The sequence below is a fragment of the Vipera ursinii genome (assembly GCF_947247035.1).
Source record: "Vipera ursinii genome assembly, chromosome: 3".
Taxonomy (NCBI): domain Eukaryota; kingdom Metazoa; phylum Chordata; class Lepidosauria; order Squamata; family Viperidae; genus Vipera; species Vipera ursinii.
Genome location: NC_139516.1, coordinates 199,611,058 through 199,628,353, shown reverse-complemented (window position 1 = coordinate 199,628,353; position 17,296 = coordinate 199,611,058). Strand labels below are relative to the sequence as shown.

Sequence of the window (17,296 nt, the reverse complement as noted above, 5' to 3'; positions counted from 1 at the left end):
AGCAATCGAGATTAGAACACTTATCCTAGTTATGCTGCTTTTTTATTGATTATAAATTCTTTGACTCGGGAGAAAGAACAAAAATAAATAAATCTCCAAATAAAATTCTCCCATTGTTACCAATGGTTATTATGGTAGTTCTTCAGAAGGGTATTGCTTCGTTATTACTGTGATCCTTCACTTGGACCTTTCTGTTGGATTTCTACGGAGGCATGCTTCTACTCTTTTCATTAAGCAACCAGGGGTGATTTACTCTATGGAGCATGGCACTCACATAAATAATGAAAAAATAATGGTTTCTCTTATCTTCCCAGCATTTTTCACTGCGAAAGAGGTGTTCTGATGAAGAGAACAGCAATTTAGCTCTTCCAATTGTGGGAACTGGTAATGACAATTTACCTCCCGTTTGCAGGAACATATAAGAGATCAACACCTAATGTGTTCCACCCCTTACTAGCATAAAGTAAGAAGAAAATGGAGATTAGGTTTGCTTGTTTATCTCTGAATAACTTCAGATAATCAGGAAGGACACGTAGATAACCATTGTATGTGGAAATGCCTTGATAGTGAGTTGTGGTCTACGGACACCTTGCAGTAGTTCAGATAGGCGTGGATAGGTGAGGGAAGACAGTTCTATCCTCAAAATTGGATTTGGTTCTTTGCATCTCCACATCGGCATACCTGTGCACATGGAAATCCTATCTATTAAGGAAACAGCCTCTCGTCTACATTTTTCTCGATATGCTGGTTTTTCCGGAGCAATGGTTTCATTCAGCGGTCTGCAACAGTCACACCATATTGCTTTCCTAAATGTAATTCACTCTTACCACTTTTCAGCATCGCTTCGTTTACCTGAAGCACTTTACTCCCGGTTTCAAGTTGATACTGTCAAGGGCAGATTCTGTTGTGAAACAAGGCAACCTCTATTCTTTTGTATTGACAACTTCTCTTTTTTGTAACTGAATTCTTTTTTGTTGTTGTTGTTCTTGTCATTGGTAAAGTTTTAAATTAAAGCTGTAAAAGTGTAACTGGTTGTTTATTTTGGTTCTGTATCTCTTTATTATTACCGTGTTGTAACTTCAAGAGAATTTTGAACCCACCACAGGGTGCTCAAAACAGTATGAGCAGGTATTTTTCCTAGCTTGGAAAAAAAATAGAACTCTTACTTTTCCACCAAATCATATAACGATTCCCAAGATAGCATAGTAATTTGGTTGTCTACAAGTGAGAAACCTGTGTCTCTCTAGAAGTTGCTGAAGTATAACCAATTTCTTCTCCAAACTTCTGGGAAGATTTTGAAAAATTCTGCCCTATCTTCTACAAAACCTTCAGACATTTCGAGACAGAATTACCATGTCTCTGCAATTTTCCCACACTTCCAACCATTTCTCATAATCCTTTCCTCCCAGGCTCTTTAATATCATAAATGTTCTGCTCTGGATGTGCACCAGTTCGTCTGGAATGGAACCAATGGCTGCGGCCAACACACCGCTTACAACTTGCTGTGGGACAATTCGATTATTTAAAATAATTTTAAAAAATATTTTATTTTTTTTCATTCATATTTCATCTACTCTCTCCCTTTGCATCCTTTCTTTCATGATTCTATTCCACCATCTCTTCGGTATGTGTAACTCTTAGCCCATGGTGAGTTGGCTGTGGTGAGTTGTCCCGCAGCAAGTTGGGTGCGATGAGTTGGCTGCAGCGAGTTGTCCTAGATCAGGGGTCCCCAACGTCTGTGGATTGGCACCGGGCCATGGCATGCTAGCAACCAGTCTGCACAAACAAGCCAAGTCCCATCTGCGAGATGCAGGCAGCACACAAAACCACGCGCCCTCCGGTCCACGGAAAAACCTTTCTCCACGGAACTGGTTCCTGCTGCCCAAAAGGTTGGAGACCTCTGTCCTAGACCTCAGTTTGCCAAGGGCTTTTCTAACATGTAGTGCTCAGAAGAAAGATATATTCTATAACTCAAAGGAACAATGACTTAAATCGTAGTTCTGATAAATTTATCTTACGTTATCAGGGTAGTTTTGTTTCTATCCAAATCCTCAAGTTAATGCTGGGTAACTGATTTATCCACGTGTTACACAGAAGATTTAGCATCCTGGTGTCTTCTAGATGAGTTGAACCAACTCTGAAGTACAAATTACTGCTTTTAAAAAACAGGCAAGAGGAAGATCTCATCAAAAACATGGTTTCTGCTTGAATTACCACAAACAATTGTTAGAAAAGTATCTTTAATTAAAATCTCTAGGATTAAGTTTATGGAGGGTATATTGGAGGGAAATGGAACATTCTCTCCAAACCATGCGAAAGTACCCTAATTTTTTTTTTATCAGAGAGGCCGTAATTCAGTATTTCTCCCTTTTCTCAGCAGTCACAAGAATAAAAGTGCACTCAGTCATAGAATCAAGCTGAAAACTTGCCAACACCCCCCCCCCCCATAAAACAGGTTAAGGTATAAAGCTTGAGCCCTCCGTTGCAAAGTCTTTTTGTGTTTCGGATTGTACTACCACTAGTAGAAAAGCACTTGGATCAAGCAATAGCCCTTGACATCTCTAGCGTTCTGGGTCCAGCTGTTTGGCAAACGGTGAATGACTGGGTGCATTAACGGATTTGTTCTCCTAATCTGACGAAGATTAGTTTCCATGCAAAGAGAATGGCCACCAGCAAAATGTGTGGAAAAAGCATACGTGTAAAATGTGAACGAGATGAATGCAAACGAATGGTTTGAGAGGAGCAAATGTGCAAAACGAGATGAATACAACTTCCACTGAAACAATTCTTGCCATCATCCATCAAGTCACCCTGACTCCTGATACTGTAGGAACAAGTCCCAGCAGTTTTCTTGGCAACGTTGTCATAAGCAGCTTGTCAGAATCTTCTTCCTAGATTCAGAGACAGTGTGACTGGCCTACGTCACCCAGTTGGCTTTGTGCCTAGGGCAGAACTAGAACCCGCTCCCCTGATTTCTAATCCAATCCACTGCACCAAGCTTATGGTAGTACATTTTTAGTGGTAGAAATTAATGCAGTAGGCCAAACGGTTTCAAACCATCACAAGGATACAGGCAGGAATTTAGCAATTTGTAGGAAATGGATTGGATGAAGCACTGCTTTCACATCTATTGTGCTTAACAAAAAAGGTAACAAAAAAAATTCTGCAGTGCAAGTATACAAAAAGTCATCAAGAAACGGAGAAAGTAACACACTACAGGAAAAGCTTATATACAAGAACCTCAATTTTTTTTTAAAGAAAAATCCGCCAAGTGTGACTTTGGCATATGAAACTTCTCCAAATAAGCCAGAAATGATCTCTTCTTCCATCTTGACCGTGATTCTGGAGTCCAAACGTGTGACTATCCTACTTCCGAAGACCTTACGTAATCGCAGGATTAGTAACCATGTGCTCTCACGAGAGTCAAAAGGTAGGACTAGAAAGTTGACTGAAATGCCTATGAATGAGAAAAAGCAAATGCTTAGCTGGAAGTTATAGCAAGCTGGAAAGTTGAGTTTTTCCAGCAGCCTAATATTAATATGCAGGGTGGGCAATCTGAACAGACCTAATGTAGGCAGTACAATAAGGAGACCTAGCACGGTCTCTGATATTGGAGTCCCACCCTTTCTTGGCATGCAAATTGGCTAAATTGCATTTATGCAAACAACACACTTACTGCATTCCTATTGCCATGTAATGGGACGTGCAGAAAAAAAGAGAGTAAGAAATCGCAAGTCAAAAGATTTGAAGGTATGAAGAAGAGAATCCAGAAGCTTCATCTGGTACAGAATATAAACAGCACAGGCAGTTATATGTGTTTCTTGAAGAACACATTATATCTCCACCCACTCCGCTAGCGGCATCGGATGCCAGTCTGTTTCCAGGGTCAATTCAAGGTGCTAATTTTGATCTTTAAAGCCCTACATGGCATGGGGCTGAGTTCCTTGAGGGACTTCCTCTCCCCAATTATATCTGCCCATCTCACCAAACCCAGCAGAGGGCATGCTGCAGGTCCTGTTGAGTAGGGAGCAACACTTGGCAGACCCTAGGCAACGGGGCCTCTTCAGTTGTGGTGCCCACATTATGGTGTCTTCTCCCCCCTGAAATGAGGCCGGCTTCATCCATTTTGTCTCTCTGGAAGTCCATCAAGGCCCGGTTGTGCCATTAGGCCTGGGGACCCCAGGGGCCTGCTGAAATATTGAGGTGTCCCCACTGTTATTAACATCTGCTCTCTACCTAAATGGGTTTTTTTCTTTTAGTTTTATGTTTTTTTATAATCATAAACGTTTTTAATAATGATAACAATTATTTTGTATGCACTGTGTTTCTCTGAAAGTAAGGCCTACTCTGAAAATAAGCCCTAGCTTGATTTCTGCGGGTGGGCCTAGTATAAGCCCTACCCCAAAAAATAAGCCTTGGTTTTGGGGCAAGGCGCACTTACCTTGCAGCCAGGCCTCTCCTCATCAACCCACTTCTTCTGCGGCGTCTTTTGCAGTCAGGCCTGCATTTCTTAGTCACAGGCCTTTCTGGAAGGCCTGTGCAGCCAAGAACCAAGCTATGGATTCAATCCTAGCTCTGTTCTGCAAAACCTCTGCAGCCGAGGACCAAGCTATGGATTGAATCCATAGTTTGGTCCTCGGCTTCAGAGGCCTTCTGGAAAGGCCTGACTGCAAAATGCAGGCTGGAATGCAGCTGCAGGCTCAAGAATTGGACCGGCTGGACGGGGCTGTTGATGCCGGAGCTGAGTATAAAAGACATCCCCCCAAAACAAGACCTGGTGCCTCTTTTGGAGGCAAAAAAAAAGACCTGGTCTTATTTTTGGGGAAACATGGTATTGTTTGATTTAGTTCTGGTGTATGCTGCCCACCTGTTTATGAGATGGAGGTCTATAAATGTGACAAAAATGGAAAAAATAAATGTATACATACAAACGAGATAGGTAAAAAGAAATGTGATGAAATGTAGTTCACACCATTCAGCCACTCAGAACGTTTTATTCTTGCAAATCCTTGCTTCAGTCACATCCAGATAAGGCTTCCTATGCTGTCTTTGATCCATTAAACTGCCTGCCTCTTTCATTCTCAGGAGAACCAATTTCATTCAATCAACATCATTTCATCCATTCGTGACTTTTAATTTCATCCAGTCATGACTTTCTCAGTTTTCTTCCTCTGGACCCATTCTCTCTTCCTTTACATGACGATTTTGCATTTCAGTCCTGATTCATTTTCTCCAACAGACTTCTTGTGGCCCCTCACTTGCTTTTTTTGTGTTGAATCCACTTTCTTCCAGAACCCTTTCAGAGCAGAATCTGAAAGTTTGGTCAGAATGAATTGAGCACAATGTGCACAACGTCATGACACACATACAAAAACAGGGGTGGATAAGCAAGAGGTGTGTGTGTGTGGAGTGGCACAATTTTTTCTTGAAACCCAGCTCCAATTCTTTCAGTATTGTCCCTTGGGACCTAACCTGGAGTTATTAGCAATGATGAAATCCTACTTGGATATGTACCCACAACTATTCAGATAAAACCAATTCATAGTTTCAGGGGCAGGTTCACCTATATCTTCAGAAGTCACCTGTTCTACCTTTCTTCCTGGGGCTAAGAGAGAGGAATGGCCTACTCATTTAGATAGCTTTAAGTCCAACATGGGCCTAGAACTCCACTGCAAATCTTCAGGTTCGGGTGCCTTTAATGACTACACTACAACCTGCTCTTGGTCATCCATCTAGGCTAGATTAGAGATTCGCCATCTCTAATTTTACTGACAGTCAGTAAAATTTTATGACCTCCCTCCAATTACTGTTGCCCATTTAGTAAGATCTGGCAGGCTTGGTTTTCTCCAGATCCTATCTCTTGTATAGCCACTCTTGATAAATGGCTCAGGATGGCATACAATTATCCCAGCTGTAGAAATAGACACTTGTCAATCAGAAGGTCGGCAGTTTGGCGGGTCGAATCCCGAGTGCCGCGTAGCAGAGTGAGCGCCTGTTACTCGTCCCAGCTTCTGCCAACCTAGCAGTTCAAAAGCACGTAAAAAATACAAGTAGAAAAATAGGGACCACTACAGTGGGAAGGTAACAGTGTTCCGTGCGCCTTTGGCATCTAGTCATGCCGGCCACATGACCATGGAGACGTCCTCGGACAAGCGCTGGCTCTTCGGCTTTGAAATGGAGATGAGCACCGGCCCCTAGAGTGGGAAACGACTAGCACGCATGTGCGGGGGAACCTTTACCTTTAGAAATAGACAAGCGATAATGAAATGGAATAAAGCATGAAACAAATTATCCTGGAGGCATTTGGCAACTGAAATACTCAATCCAGATGGGTTTACTAATCCTCCTGACTCACAGCCCGAGAAAGAACAGGTCCTCAAGGGTTTGCAAAAGAAAGGCAGGACTAGTACTGTCTGAATCATGACAGGAATACTATTCCTAAGGGCAGATGCAGCATCAGACAAAGCATGCTTCCTGTGTCCCGTAAGATGTCATAACTTAAACCAGAGATTTCCAAACTTGGCAGCTTTAAGACTTATGGACTTCAACTCCCAGAATTCCCCAGCCAACTCAGAATTCTGATTACAGGATAATCATGGGCCCATTTGATCCACTAATCTGAATGAACTCAGTAAATTTAAACATTGTTTATTCTATACTGGAATGTGATTTAAATTCAAGACAATTGTTAAGAATACTGGAGTTTTTCCCCACTAGAGGGCACATATTTGGATCTTCAATTGGAAGGTTGAAATATGAAGGAAAGAGCAGAGTTATCCAAACAGGAAGAAAAGGAACAGCACACATGGGTGGAGTATATAAAAAAATCTTGGATTTTTAATACTGTTTTTGTGTTTAATCAATTAAAATAAATTGATCTTAAACCTTAAAAGCTACTGTGGCCCTTTCTCCTGAATACAAGTAGTCTTCAACTTGTGACTGTCATTGTGCCCACAATTTTGGTGGTAAGTTATGACAATAGTAAAGTGGGTCACTTTACTGCACTTAATTCTATCGTCTTTTTTGCAGTGGTCATTAAGCGAACAAGGCAGTTGTAAGGCAAACACCACAGTTCAGTGAACTCATTATTTGCTATGGGATGGTTTGAAATTGTGCAAGGAATTACAATTAAAGGAGGATACAGCTGAAGGATCTGATCTCCCTTATACTACTTGGAGGATAGGTTGAGAGTTAGAGAGAGGCTAAATGTAAAACCAATATGCTCAAGTGGAGACTCCTAGCGGATAGCAACACGCTATGTCAAGGTGGAGAGACACAGAGTCCAGCCCATCTGCTGTTATATTGGCTACCAGAAAGAAACATGTATTGATAATTATTTTTGGCCAACAACAAAGCCAAGAAGGTGGCTTCATTCTGGCAGTTTCAAGTTTGATCTAGACACGGAAGAACAACAAATGGGACAGTTTTTGCAATTAACTGGAAATAAACACGGGTTTCTGGCAAAAACATCATAAGTCACGGTCTTGTGACCATAAATGCAGGCCAGTTGTATAGTGTCCAAAATGCAGTCACATTTTAATTTATTGGGTTGTAAAATGAGGTGGAAGTGGGTGGGTGGGGGAGAAGAGAGAGATACTTTCAGCCTTGCGACATAGATGAGATAGCAAACATGGTCAAGATGAGCTAATTCTATTTTATCGTAAAGTTACACTAGCAGAATCTTGCAGGTCTGAAAATATGTCTCTGGCCCTTGTCCGTTTTATAGACCAAGAAACCAGGAAGCCTCCATTCTCAGCCTACGGCCCCACCCACATTCCTGTTGTGAGGTAAAACTGCATCTTCTCTTGATCGTTCCCTTAGTGCAGGGGTAGGCAACCTTGGCTCTTTTATGACTCGTGGACTTCAATTCCCAGAATTTCTGAGCCAGCATGGCTGGCTCAGGAATTCTGGGAGTTGAAGTCCACGAGTCATAAAAGAGCCAAGGTTGCCTACCCCTGCCTTAGCTGCATCTCTTTGCCCAGTCTCCCAAAGTCATCTTCTCATACCATTACACATTCTTTCCTCCTATTTTCTCGCTACAACCCTGTGAGTTAGGCTGGGCTGAGCAACAGTGACCGGCCCTAAGTCTTTCAGTGAGCCTCTTGGCTGAGAGTATTGGGGTTCCATCGGTCTCCCCAGTTCTAGTCCCAACACCTCAATCACTACCTAAGTCCACCATTCTAAAGTTCAGACTTGATCTTATCTTCATGTTGCTCAGAAGTCAGAATCAGAATAGCGCTGGAAGGGAACTTGGAGGTCTTCCAGTATAGGCCCCCTATACCATTTCAGACAAGTGGCTGTCGAGTCTCTTCTTAAAATCCTTCAGTGATAAAGCATCCACAATGTCTGAAATGCAAACTGTTCCTCTGGTTAATTGTTCTTACTGTTAGGAAGTTTCTCCTTAATTGCAGGTTGCTTCTCTCCTTGATTAGTTTCCATGCATTGTTTCTTGTCCTGCCCTCTGGGGCTTTGGAAAATAAGTTGACCCCCTCCTCTTTGTTGCAACCCCTCAAATATTGAAATACTGGTATCATGACATCCCTAGTCCTTCTTTTCTCTAGACTAGCCATACCCAAATCCTGCAACTGTTCTTCATCTGTTTTTGTCTCCAGGCCTTTAATCATCATAGTTGCTCTTTGCATTTGTTTCCAAAGTCTCAACAACTTTTTTTGTAATGTGGTGACCAAAACTGGATGCAGTATTCCAGGTGTGGCCTTACTATAAGGCTTTATAAAGCGGTACTGCTTCATGTGTTTTTAAGACTATGCCTCAAGGATTGTATTAGCTTTTTTGGCTGCTGCTGCACACTGCTGGCTCATATTGAAAGGATTGTCCGCTAGGACTCCAAGGTCCCTCTCACAGTTATTGTTTTTGAGCCAGGTTTCAACTAATCTATCCTTGTACCTTTGGTTTTTCCTGCCTAAGTGTAAAACCTTGCTTTTCTCCACATTAAATTTAATTTTGTTGGATAGGGCCCAAGTCTGTCAAGATCTTTTTGAATCCTGAGGTTGTCTTCTGGGGTGTTGGCTATTCCTGCCAGCTTAGTGTCATCTGCAAATTTGATGAGATCCCTTTTTATTCCCTCTTCTAAGTCATTTATGAAGATATTGAAGAGTACTGGGCCTAAGATAGAATCTTGTGGCACCCCACTGCTTACTTCCCACCATGTAGATGTAGTTTTTAAGCAATGGATACATAACTGCTGCCACACACTGCTGACTCATGTTTAAGTGATCGTCCACTAGGGCTTCAAGTTCCCTCTCATAGTCACTGTTTCTGAGCCAGGTTTTGTCTTAATCTGTACTTGTACCTTTTCCTGCCCAAGTATAAAACCTTGCTTTTCTCCACATTAAATGGGGCCCATTGTTCAAGTCTGTCAGGATCTTTTTTTTGACCCTGAGCTTGTCTCATGGACTGTTGACGATTCCTGCCAGCTTAGTGTCATCTCAAACAAATACCCACTGACATTTTTATATCAAATTATACTTGGATAATCCAATACGTAAAGAGTGTTTCATGTGATGCAAACGGGCTTTGTTTTTAACTGCCATTTCCAACCAGTATGGGGTAGCAGTTGAGGGGGCTGGACTAAAAGCCAGGAAACTATGACGAAGGTCTGAGGTTCAACCAGGAAATTTTGCTGATCACAATCTGCCATCATTCACTTTCAATCAGCCTTTGCAGGACTGAGACTGTAGAAGCAGAAAGACAAGATATAAAAGGGATCAATAACAAAATCTATGAAAAGCTTTACTGGATTAGGTTTCTGTTATCCAGCTTTCAGTAGCCAGTCAGATGCATTTAGGAAACTCATAAGCATGTCAGAAGGGTAAGACCTCAATTCCACTCATGCTGTCTTCCTGTGGGTCTATAGGATAGTAATGAAGAATTCTGGAAGCAATCCACAGCCATCAAGACTGATAGTCTGATCCTCCATGCATTTGTTCAATCCCCACTTAATGTATGACCCATCATCATATTTGATAGCCCCAAACTCCCAACGTTCAGCCGTATGTTATATAACCAAGTGCGTTTTTAAATCTGTCCTGAACTCAATGTCTTTAATGAATAGTATTTGGGAGAGGAAGAAAAGAGAGCCAGTTTGGTCTAGTGGTTAAGGAACCAGCTAGAAAGCAGGAGGCTGTGAGTTCTAATCCTGCCTTAGCCATGAAAGCCAGCCGGGTTACCTTGGGCCAGACATCAGGAGACTGTGAGTTCTAGTCCCTCCTTAGCCATGAAAGCCAGATGGGTTACCTTGAGCCAATCACTGCCTCTCAGTCCAACCCACCTCACAGGGTTGCTATTGTGGGGAAACAGGAAGCAAAAGGTATGTTGGATATGTTGGTTGCCTCGAGTTATTTGTAAAAAATAATAAAAGCGGGCTATAAATAAAACCTCCAAATGTAGCTTGAAACGATAGCATGGATAATCATGACAATAATGATAACAACAGTGATCAAGCACAGAACACAATTTTACACTTCTAAAGCAAGAGCAGGCTATACATCTAACCATTTTGTGTGACAGTCATGTGTGACTGGTAACCATTTTGTGTGACAGGTTGTACTGAGATAGCTAGCTAGTCTTTTGTGGACAAACAATGCTGTTGAGGCATTGGAACACTAGCCCAGTTGTTGCAGGAACGAGATGAAACAGTTAAAGTGCTTTTTAAAAAAATTAAGACTGAAATCGTATAATGTCGGCAAATATACGTATTTCAGGGGACATCTATGAATTTAAAATGTGAAGAAATACATTTCATAATGAAAGAGAAACCTTTCATTAAGTCAGTCTTGAATCGCTAATTCCATACGTTGGGAAAACTCCTCAAAATTACAATGTAGGATGCAATCAATGGCTCTGTGCCATATAAGGTTTTTAATGTCAACTGCAGCAAGTTAAATTATGCTGGCAGACAAGTGACAACTAGAGCAGATCTTTCAATACAGCCATTGTACCATCCCTGTGCCACGCATGGGTTAATAGCCTAACCACCATATTTTTTTCATCAGTTGCAATCCCTGAATGCTTTCCAAGGACAATCCTAAATAAAGCTTACTGCAATAGTCAAGACAGGATGTAACGTCTGGAAGAGTCATATAGCTGGCTCACTAATTGTTGTGCAAATATGTTTATTGCCACAGCTGTCATCAGCTTTCTGAGGGACTGCAACCCATCCAAAATCCATGTTCAACTTTCTCCTAACAGTATCTTGTCTGGATTTAGTCTCAGCTTGTTCTGCTCCTCTAAGGAGATTAAATTATTATCAAATTTAAGCAACATTCAAAGGGGGAAACTGCTAATGGTAAGAAGCAACAGAGCTTCATGAGCACATTGGTGGCACTCATCCCAGATCTGCTGGTCATTATACCCAGTGGTTTCATGTAGATGTTAGACAGCTTAGGGACAAGATAGAACCCTACGAGATAATGCAATAACTTAGGGACTGACAGTAATTCCACAACAGCATCTTTTGGGTGCATTTGAACAGGAGGGCCCTACGATCCAACCTCCTCAAATAGTCTCAGAAGATATGAAAGTGGGATTGAAGATATTAGAACTGAGGAACACAAGAGAACCAACCATGTTGCACTGCCTCCATTTAGTTTCTGGCTTAGGTCATCCACCAGGGTGACCAAAGGAAGCCTCAAAACCGTATCTGGGGTGATACGGAAATGAGTATAGCTAATCAGTTTCTTCCAGATGCATCTGGAGCTATGAGGTCTTCACTGCTCAATGTCCTTACAACTGGAAAATTAGAGACTTAATTTGTCATTATAAAGATCTTCTGTGTCCAGGAACAACAACATTTTTTTTAAATAAAGACTGCATTAATAACTTTTTAAAAGAAGCATAATCTCCACTACACAATGGAAAGGTTTTTTTTTTAATTTGTTTTTATGCTCATAACACATTTCTCCTCTGAAAGCTCAGAAGATTGACAGGAGGGTCTCTCCTCAATTCATCCCCACAATGTGAAATAAGCTCTGTTGCTTCCAAAAGAACTAGCCCAAAGCCACCTCCTGAACTTCAAGGACATGTAGGACCTTGAACATAGGATTCACCTCCCCACATATACACACACACACTGGTCACACGTAACACATTCATATTCTATACTCCGTTTCCTTGTAACGGTAAACACAACAACAGATGGAGAAGGTGGGATCCAGGAATTAAGACTAGGAGATGAAGGAAGAAGGATGAAAGTCAAGATTATTGAGAAAGTGACAGAGCAACCAAGGGGATGGGGTTGGTGAGGAATACAAAGCTGAACACCGGCAGAAGACAGAAAGAGGTGCAAGACTGTACAAAACCCCCAAAGAGCAGACAAATAGGGGGGAGGAAGCAGAGAGTAACAGTGAAATAACCTGTCAATAGGTAGTACAATGTTTGGGGTCTTGGCTCCAAACTCTTTAAGAACCACAGAGCTAACCTGGACTTTTAATCGTATATGTATGTATGTTTGTTTGTATGTACACACACACACACACTTGTGGCTCAATGAAGCATTCAGGGTCTCAATATCAAATTCTGTAACACAGATAACCTGATAACTTTGTCAGGATTCAGCAGTGCCATGGGATTCATCTAAAATCCACACTAAATATCCCACGAGAGCAATGCCCAAGAAGAAACAAATTTTTGAGCAGTCTTGTGACAAACTGGATTATTTTGCACAGGATTGCCAGGCAACCCTCTCTCTCTCCCCTTCCTAACCCAAAGGGCATCAGAGGACTTCAGTATCTTGATGGGCTACTTTACCTTACAGCCCCCCTCTTCTCCTCATTATGAAATATATAAATAAACAATGATAGATCCACCTACACATAGTGGCAGGGTCACTTTTTGGGAACCGAGAAAGCAAAATCAATCTTAGAGGTATTACCGACTCTTTATCATCTGTCCCACTTTTTGTTTTTCAGCCAATACGTTACTATATAACTGTATTTATATCGCAAGCTGCAATTTCAGAATCAAGGATTTTTTCATTTAGCTGCTGAAAATTGTTTCTCAGCAAGGAAGATTCAAACAAACAAACAAAAAATAAAATAAAAACCTCTTTCCCCGGTCAGTATTTGTGCCAACTATTAACACCGTTTGTTCAAGGGCTAACAACACTGCAAAGCAGGAAGAGCCTTGTATAAGAGGCAGAAAGGTGACTTCCGATTTTGCTTTATAACACTGTTTCTACAAGGGCTAAAGGCTAGCCCTTCTTTTAAAAAAAATGAAAACTGGGGATTTTGGCAATTATTGTTTATCTTGGAAGGCAAGTTCATAGCAAACTCTTCTGCCAGCTGAAACGGGCAATACTCAGCTAGACTGAAAATATTCTTAATCTAATATCAGGAGAGGATCTATGTTCCAAATTCATTTCCTTCTAGCACAGGGGGGGGGTCACCAAACTTGACAACTTTAAGGCTTGTGGACTTCAACTCCCTGAATTCCTCAGCCAGCCATGGGGAATTCTGGGGTTTGAGGTCCACAAATCTTAAAATTGCCAAGTTTGGAGACTCCTGTTTCTATCTAGAGCATCACTGGGCACATTCTTTTTTTTTTAAATAAAAATACTCTGCTCAAAATATGCTGGCACACAGAGAAAAAAAAGTAAATCAAGAAGAAGGAAGAGGCAGGGCTACAATTAGATTGACAAAAGCACCAGTGTTATTACCTGTCTAGGTGTGAGCGTTATCACCAGATATACTTTCAGAATCAAAATCTGTTTTGCTTTTAGCTCCTGTTTCGTTCCAACTCTCTATGCAGTCTGAAGCAGAATCGTCATCTAGAGTCAGCTGCACCCAATTTACACTGCTGGCATTGGGTTTTTCTTCACCACCCTGACTATTATGACTAATCTGAACCTCAGGCTGTTCTGGACTTTCTGCGCTTCGCTTCCCAACTTTCTGGATCTCCTTGTTGGGTAGCTGAACTTCGTCGTGATTACTCTTTGGTCCAGGTGGCTTTGGACCCTTAGTTTCTGCACAGCCATCAATGACGCTCTGCTGTTGATGTTGGTCTAGCCATTTTAAGGTCCCCATTCTTAGTGAGCTCCTGTTCTCCTTGAACCAACGGACTATTTCTGTTCTGGTGAGTCCCGTCTGAGCTGCCAATTCATCATACTCCTGTGGAGAAGGCCACTGAGTTCTAAGAAACATACTCTTCAGTAAGCGGACCTGTTCTTGACTGCTTGGAGCAAAAGCTGTGGAGCACTTGGGCAAAGAGGCTGGACGTTGGGAGATGGTGACCTGCTCTGTTTGATTGATTGCACCATTGGAAGCAACTGGGTCCTTATTCTTTATACTTGATCCCATTGAGTCTAAGACAGCTTGTTCCATATTATCCCTAAGTTTTCTCCGCTCAGCAAACCAGCATTCAACCTCTTTTCTGGTCATCCTGACATCGGTCCTAAGTCTTTCCAACTCAATATGTGTCGGGAAAGAGTTTTTAAGGAAACTTTCTTCAAGGATTGCAATTTGTTTTTGAGTTTTTCCTTTGAACTGCTGGAAAATGAAGTCCGGATAGGGATGATAGGTGGGGTCCTGCCGCACGCTACCTAGAGCAAGATGGTCCTTGGCTACAGATTCACTTGTGATATGGCTAATTCCCCGCTGACTCCGGTAACGATAGTCACTAAACCACTTCTTGATCTCACTCCTCGAGAGCCCAGTGACTTCAATTAGCCTGTAAATTTCTGCATCGTCAGGAAACTGGGTGACAATGAAGCTTGCCTTCAGAGCCGCAATCTGTTCCTTGGTTTTTTTGCGGTCGCTAGTTGACGTTGGCAGCACAGTAGAGTGTGGCATTGTTGCTGTGCTTACCGGTGCAGCAGACACGTTCTGTTTGGGCAAGAATTCTGTTGGGTTGACATGCTGACGTTTGGCTTCTGGGACAGCCAGCTGGTTCTGCACACCTCGTTTCTGACACTGGTTGGCTGCCATAGCGAGGGTAATTGGGGGAATGTTTGATCCGTTTGAGACTTGGGTCAGTACTAGGCCGGTCTGACTGAGTATCTGACAAGGCACAGCTGTCTGAATCAGTGGCTGTGGCATCTTGGCTGTGGCAACATGAGCTGGGAGAACAGCAATCGTCTGGTGTGTTGCCTGGATGGTGCCATTGAACATCTTCTTCCTTGCCTCTTCCACCTCTTCAGGAGACCAGCTGATGCCGTGCTTCAAACGTTGAGTGGCAAACCAAATTCGAATTTGTTCTTCAGGGTGCTTGGAGGCGGCCGTCAGCCATGATAATTCCGCTTGCGTAGGATACGGAAACTTGTTGAAGGAGCTGATCATGGTAGAATTAGTGTCTAGTGCAGAATTGTATTTGGTACTATTCAGGGGAACGGGGACTTTGGGAACTAGGTTGATATTTGGCGGGAGCTGTACAGAGGGCATCACATGGGCCAGGATGTCTTGGAGGACATCTGCTCCATTAATACATGTAATCGGCTCAGTGATATCTGGAAGAAATTGAGGAATCCCGTCAAGATGGTTGTCCACAGAAGCTTTCTTGGTCTCACCTTTAGGCTTTCCTATGTGAATGATCTGTGTTGCTTTGTTTGTATCACCTGCCCCTTCATAGTCAGGGGTTTCAACCACAGCTGGATTGCCTGTCACCTCGATGGATTGTTCTAAGACAGTCTGATTGTTGAGCTTGATCAACTTCAGCTTGAAATTGATTTCTCCTGGATGGAGCTTGGTGTTGTGCTCAGATAAGGAATCATACTTTTTGGTTGTGAAGTTACATTCCGAGCATACGTAGAGGGGGTTGAGAATCACATTGGGGTGTTGCGTATCTATATGCTCTGTGAATTCATTCAGGTTCTGGGTGGAGAATGGGCAGTACTTACATTCGTAACCACCAAGGGGTTTCCTCGTTGGGTTGGCTGGAGATGATTTCCCTTCGATCACTTCACAGTCATTCTCAAAAACATCCTTGCTGGCTGTCAAATTATTTCCTAAGTCCTGCTCAGAAGCACCAGGTGCTTTTTCTGCACTGCAGTCCATGGAGTCACTGGACTCCGTAGCTCCAGAGGCTCGTACCAGACACGGAGTTGTTGACTTCCTTTTGCTTGCCATGACCGCTGTAGACGTGCCCTTGGAAACAACAGTCCCAAAGGTGCCCTCTTCAATGCTTTTAGCACTTCCAGGAATAATCCCAGGCTGGACTCTAAAGGAGTCTAGTGCCATCCATGGCTTTTGGTCGTGACCCACCATACAAAGTGGTCTGCATTACACCTGCATTACAAAACAAGACACACATTGTTAAAAGGTGCACAGCTTCTTTCTCTCTGAAGGCAGAAAGGGCAATCATGGCCTGCTTTAAATTCTGTCTTTGGAAAGGCCAAAAGCTGCGAATTGCATGTAGTCCTCAGCCTACGGCCAGAACTGAGCCCAAAATTTCTGTTGCTGAGTGAGACAGTTACGACCTTGCTTGCCACAGCTGGGAAGGGACTCCACTGCAGCTGTCAAGTTAGTAGCAAGGTTCTTAAGTGAATCTGTCTGCCCCATCGACTTTGCTCGTCAGAAGGTCTCAAAAGAGGATCGTGTGACCCCGGGACAATGCAACCGTCATAAATACATGCCAGTTGCCCTGTGTCTGAATTTTGATCACATGACCATGGGGATGTGACAATGGTCGCAAGTACGCAAAATAACCATAAGTCACTTTTTCGGTGCCGTTATAACTTCGGTCACGAGACAAACTGTTGTAAGTTGAGGACTACCTGTATTTCCAAACTTAGTTGCCTCCCTTGATGGTGGGGGGTCAAGGGAAGTGGGTGCATTTGAACACTCCACACTGGGGCATCCTTAAGTGCTTACTGTTACTGGTTTGGACTGCCCTATGCCTTCCAGGAAGGAAAGAGGCCTTAATTATGACCCCATGGGCCAGATTTTCCCTTGGAGATAGGCTTTCAAACATCTCCTTCATTTTCTTGTCTCTCCCTTCTCTTCTCTTCCTGCCACTCAGGACCGTCCTGACATTGCTGAACTTCCAACTCCCAACAGTTTTAGCCAGTATGACCAAGGCGATCCTGGGAAATGTAGCCCCACAACATTCAATTCCTGATAGCAGAGGTAAAATCTGATCTTTTGAGTTGTGCAGGCAGAACAGGAAAAGACACTAGACTCTCCTTCTCCTCACCCACGTTATATTTTATATCTTTGGAAACTGCAGGGAACAGATGAATTCCAAGCAATCCTCCACTTACCACCACAACTGAGCCGAACGTTCCCATTGCTCAGCAGGACAGTTGTTACGTGAATTTTGCCCCGTTTTGTGACCTTTGTTGCCATAA

At 42.7% G+C, this 17,296-nt stretch overlaps 1 protein-coding gene across 1 annotated transcript; it reads right to left on the bottom strand.

Moving 5' to 3' along the window:
* Window positions 1–2,999: 2,999 nt before the first annotated feature.
* ZHX2 (zinc fingers and homeoboxes 2) lies at window positions 3,000–16,233 on the bottom strand. Its single transcript, XM_083357897.1, has 2 exons — window positions 13,673–16,233; window positions 3,000–3,457 (listed from the first exon to the last, which is right to left on the bottom strand). The coding sequence occupies exon 1, from the start codon at window positions 16,212–16,214 to the stop codon at window positions 13,677–13,679; it is 2,538 nt and encodes an 845-aa protein (XP_083214023.1). The 5' UTR covers window positions 16,215–16,233; the 3' UTR covers window positions 3,000–3,457; window positions 13,673–13,676.
* Window positions 16,234–17,296: the final 1,063 nt, after the last annotated feature.